Source organism: Cucumis melo, chromosome 11, assembly GCF_025177605.1.
Source record: "Cucumis melo cultivar AY chromosome 11, USDA_Cmelo_AY_1.0, whole genome shotgun sequence".
Taxonomy (NCBI): domain Eukaryota; kingdom Viridiplantae; phylum Streptophyta; class Magnoliopsida; order Cucurbitales; family Cucurbitaceae; genus Cucumis; species Cucumis melo.
Window position 1 is genome coordinate 476,412 of NC_066867.1, and position 3,833 is coordinate 480,244.

General features: G+C 27.3%; 1 protein-coding gene across 1 annotated transcript; it reads right to left on the reverse strand.

Annotated features, from left to right (window-relative positions):
* Positions 1-1,227: 1,227 nt before the first annotated feature.
* Positions 1,228-2,600, reverse strand: LOC103499632 (transcription factor MYB52). Its single transcript, XM_008462668.3, has 2 exons — positions 2,318-2,600; positions 1,228-1,798 (listed from the first exon to the last, which is right to left on the reverse strand). The coding sequence occupies exons 1-2, from the start codon at positions 2,499-2,501 to the stop codon at positions 1,350-1,352; spliced, it is 633 nt and encodes a 210-aa protein (XP_008460890.3). The 5' UTR covers positions 2,502-2,600; the 3' UTR covers positions 1,228-1,349.
* Between the last annotated feature and the right edge of the window lie 1,233 nt (positions 2,601-3,833).

The following is a 3,833-nucleotide window of genomic DNA, read 5'->3' on the forward strand; positions in this document are numbered from 1 at the left end:
TCGTCTAGAAGATCAACGAACGAAACTTTGTAGATCTACCAAAACGTCAAAATTGTGGATAATAGAGAGAAATTCCTTTTGAAGAAGATAAAGGATTATAGAAAATGATATCTTCTTCAGCCAAATATAAAATGACCTTATTTATAAACTTATTTGTGGCTATTCGAAAAGTTATGTCTTTTTCTATAATATAATTATTAATTTTCATGAAATGATGCATTCACTCATGATGCATCCATTGATCAGGAAGAAACACAAACAATAACTATTTGTTCCAACAGTTCATCCCTCGTTGTAAAGAGGTGAAGATTTCTTAAAGAGATAACAGTAATAATAGTAAAAAAAAACATGAAGTTGGTCTAAGAGTAATGGTAGCAAGATTGCCTCCAAAGCAATATCGAAAATGGAAAAGAATGAGCTAGATTTAAAGTTGCAAAACAATAGTGTTGTTTTGACATTTTGCATTTTTAAAAATAATAAAATAAATTAAGATATCTATAAGTTATAGAAATTTTTTGATTCTATCAGTGGTAAAAGACTCTTTTATCACTGTCTATCAATGAAACTAGTAGAAGTATATCAATGTATCAATGTTTATTATTGATAGAATCTAAAATTTTGCTATATGTTGTAAATATTTTGTCAAATTTTACTATTTTTTATAATTTCTCTTTGAGTTATTGTTTTTTTTCATAAAAAAATATTTTCAAATGGATGACTTTACCAAACACGTACATATCCACAGAATCCATCACATTTCTTACTTTTCAAAACATAAATTATAAATTAATCAACCCCTAAATAATTTGCAATTTGTAGAACAACATTATTAAACATTTTACAAGCAATTAAATTACTGTTTCCAAAATTTAATTTTCATTCTGTAATGTTTTTAACATGGTGAGTTTAACGATTTCTCTAATGTATTTGGTTTTTAAACTTTTTAAATGTTTAATTTAAAAAATAAGTCATTTTTAAAAAATTGATCAAGGTAATAATCATATCTACTTGAAATACTTACGGACTATATTTAAACCAATTTAACCAAAGAATTTAAATAAAAATAACCTTTTAAAAACATTTTTTTCTCTAACTAATCTAAATATTTAAGCTTTAACATGTATGTGCATATTATTTAATAAGTTTTCTACTATCTTTGAGAGAGATTATTCTAGGTTAAAAAACTAAACAAACAAAAGTTATTAGAAAAAAGTGAATGGACAATGATTTCTCTCTTACAATAGTTGGCAATTCATAATTTCTCTTAACATATCAAAACATTTGACAACCAAGAAGAAACTCACACACCATAAAGAAAAAAAAAAAAAAGAATTTCAAACTTTGCTAAACTAAGAGCTTCCCATACCAAGAAAGTCTATGAATGGAATCCTCCTCTTGTGATCCTCACCCTCACCGGATCCCGACGCCACTACGGCTGGCAAAGACGACTTTCCACGACCATTTCCGAGCAGCACCGGAGCCCCAGCTGTCAGAGGAGTCCATTTGACGGCCGTGGTCGTCTTCGAAAAGGATAGTAAGCTATGTCGAATAGTGTTATTATTTTTGTTGTGATTAGTGAATATTGTGAAACGTTCTCTTCTTCTTCTAGCCATTATTACATGGTAATGATTCTTTACTGCATTGTCTGTTCTTCCTTTGAAATGTCTTGCTATCAATGCCCATTTGTTCCCATGAAGCTGTTGAAACATTAGAAGTCTCTCTTCTTCTTCTTCACTAAATGGGTTCTTGTTTATATTTGGATCTAATTGATTGTACCATCTCAATCTACAACTTTTTCCTACACCCAAAAGAAAATTTAATTTAGTCGGAGAAAATTAACCATTCTTATTTCTTATCATTTAAAAGTTAATAACAACTATTGTCGTTGATCTACATTATTTGGACTCTTGGCAAAAATGTAAAGAACGAAGAAGATGACTTGACATAATGTTAAATCATTGATTGATTTATAAATTTAATAGACAAAGGATAAATACAATATTTTATTAACAATCTAACACATGCTTTTAGATTTATAAAATAGGAATATGAATATATTATTAAAGCTAAGTTTTTATTTCTTTAACTTTTCCTTCAAAAATATTTCACTATTATTGAAACATGATATATAAAATGGGTTTTAGAATGTTATAAACTTTTCCCTTCCAAGTGATGTTTTAATTTTGTCAATTATTATTAATATAATTGACATCAAATTTTCAACTAAATCATAATAAATTTTAAACTACAGAAACAAAATAATTTTCTATTTAGAAAAACCCTACAAAGAGAAATAGTGATGTTAAATGAAAATTACCAGATCTGCCCTCAAAGTGTTCAGCAATGTAATTCCAGTTTTGAGGGCCAAACTGTTCAACAAGCTGCCGGAGTTTATTGTCCTCCGCCGGTCGCCAGTGGCCACGGTAGCAGCTGACGCCGCTGCTTCCACCGCCACCGCCGCTACTGCCGCCACTGCTACTACTACTTCTTGATCTCATCATTCTCAAAATCCAAAAAACACTAAGAAACCCTAGCTATAGAGGAAAAAGAGAGATCACAAAAGGAAGTTTATTATCGAAGAAAAGATGAAAATATTGTGAAATGGGGTTTTGAGAGATTTGAAAAACACAAACAGCTTTAACTTATTTCATTTTTATTTTTGGTTCTTCACAAGTAAATTTTTGAGAAGGGGCATTATATTATTTATTTTGTTTGTATAATTAGAACACATAACACATCCTATTATAAGGTATTTTGTGATCTAATTAGGTAAATGGGCTGGCTTTGTAATAGTACCTTATTTGGGATAATCTCTTCACTACAATTAATTCTTCCCCTTCTCTTTTATATCATCCTCATTCCAATTTTTTCTTTTTTCTTTTGGTTATAAATTATATTAGGGGAAAGCTCATTAATATCAGTTGGAAGAAGTTGGTAAAACTCTCTTTACTATCTCTTAATTCATTTTCTTAAACTAAACTTATTATTGGGATTACCCCTATGCACTATGAGATCAAATCTTAAGTACTCAATCATTAATTTACTTTTAATATATTAGCAGTGTATATACAGTACCAAACTAATAATATAAACATTATCTCTTTCATTAGTTGTTTATTATTTTAATTGGTTAAGGTATATATATATATATATATATATATATATATATATATATATATATATATGTACTCAACTAATCTTAATTAAGCTTTAAAATCTCCTTTGTGTTCAGCTCACATAAAGAAAAAACATTTTGAAGATTTGGTTATGTTGGTAGCTTGACAATTGATTTGATAGTTTATATTTCTATGTTGGATAAATGAACTCAATACTTCATTATGAGACTGGAAACCTATATATCATAAAATTGATTGGTAAAGAAGTATATATATATATATATATATTTTCAATGAAAATTATATTTGAAAGACATGTGTGTATGTTTTTGTTGATGGCTACACAGTGTTCTCTTACAAAGTTATATATTTCTAAAAGAAAAATGGAATTTAAAATGATCCAGAAAATAAATAATGACAAAAGTCAAATGAGATAAGATTCAAAAAAAAAAAAACAAAACAAAATTCGAAGGCATATATATATATATATTAAACGACCTTCTTTTTAATATTATTTAGAAGTGTTATTATTGTCTTTTTTTTTTTCCCTTTTCCATTTTTATTTATTCTTTTTAAAACTCGTTTTTAGCAATTTTTATATATAAGCAATAATGATCGATGTTATTTAAATGCTTTTTTTTTTCCTTTTAGTTTTGAAATTTAATTTAGATTTCCAACTATATATTTTTTAATTACCAATTTTATATATAAAAGAAA